Source organism: Notothenia coriiceps, unplaced genomic scaffold (assembly GCF_000735185.1).
Source record: "Notothenia coriiceps isolate Sejong01 unplaced genomic scaffold, NC01 NC01_scaffold00037244, whole genome shotgun sequence".
NCBI lineage: Eukaryota > Metazoa > Chordata > Actinopteri > Perciformes > Nototheniidae > Notothenia > Notothenia coriiceps.
Window position 1 is genome coordinate 24,979,250 of NW_011369945.1, and position 1,114 is coordinate 24,980,363.

Below are 1,114 nucleotides of genomic sequence, written 5' to 3' on the forward strand. Positions count from 1 at the left end.
CTGGTGCTTTTTTCATTGCCGTTGTATGATGAGACCAGTGAGCCTAAATATCAATATACGTGAAATAAGTTATTTAGAGACTATGGATGGCGAGGATAAATGTAATAAAGGGATCTACAAACATTACATTGGTGACCTACAGTGAGATGGTAACAGGCATGCGCTTAGTGCCCGCTTTCCAGCCAGTTTCTGTGGGGTGACGCATTCTGAGGTGAGGCAGAGCTCATCTGTGCCTCACCTCACCCCACACTAACTGGCTTGAGCGCACTCACAAAATAAGTGCCCGCGTTAAATTAGTGCCCGCGCTCCAGCCAGTTACTGTGGGCTTACGAGAGGCAGAGCTCGTCCCTGCCTCACTCCTCATCGCTACCCGTAGTTGTAGCGGAGGCTGATTTTGACTTTAAAAAGCGATTGGAATCATACATAAATCACACTTACATCACAGATCAGTGGAGACATTTTATTATTATTACTATTTATAGTTTTTCTTTAATTATTTTTCCGTTACATTGGAGTATGACAGGTGAGGTTCTGCCTCCCCTGCCTGCACGTCGCTGATTTAGACACTGTTATTGTAACTTAGTCAAGGGGCCAGTCAGTAATCAAAACTTTTACCAAAATAAATTGTTGCACTTGGCAAAAACACTACAGTTCAGTAAAAAGTGTATTATCTTATCGCAGAGTAAATCATTCGCAATTGATCTCTACTGATATGAATGAAATGAACTACCAATTGCCACATATGTGGGAACAATACATCCTTTTTTAAATCTTATTCTATACTGAATTGTCGTAGTTCCCAATGCCCTACCATGGATCCCCTAATTATTACGTCTTTTTTTTTGTTTCCTGGGACATGTACCATAAGGATTGAAAATCCTTCCACGCTTATACCGAAGACCATAGATAGATATATATATATATATACTATCTATCTATGGTCTTCGGTATAAGCGTGGAAGGATTTTCAATCCTTATGGTACATGTCCCAGGAAACAAAAAAAAAGACGTAANTGACTGTGGCAAGATGGCCGCCGGTGAGCTACGCTGGCGACTCCCCCTTGAGCCATCTAGTATATATATATATATATATATATATATATATCTATCTATG

At 40.3% G+C, this 1,114-nt stretch overlaps 1 protein-coding gene across 1 annotated transcript in view; it reads left to right on the top strand.

The window, feature by feature from the left end:
* Positions 1-1,027: 1,027 nt before the first annotated feature.
* LOC104965460 (splicing factor, suppressor of white-apricot homolog) overlaps positions 1,028-1,114 on the top strand; it is a 143,459-nt gene continuing 143,372 nt past the window's right edge. Inside the window, exon 1 of the mRNA XM_010794415.1 lies at positions 1,028-1,037. Within this exon, the coding sequence (XP_010792717.1) occupies positions 1,028-1,037 (10 nt within the window). The remainder of the gene's footprint in view (positions 1,038-1,114) is intronic.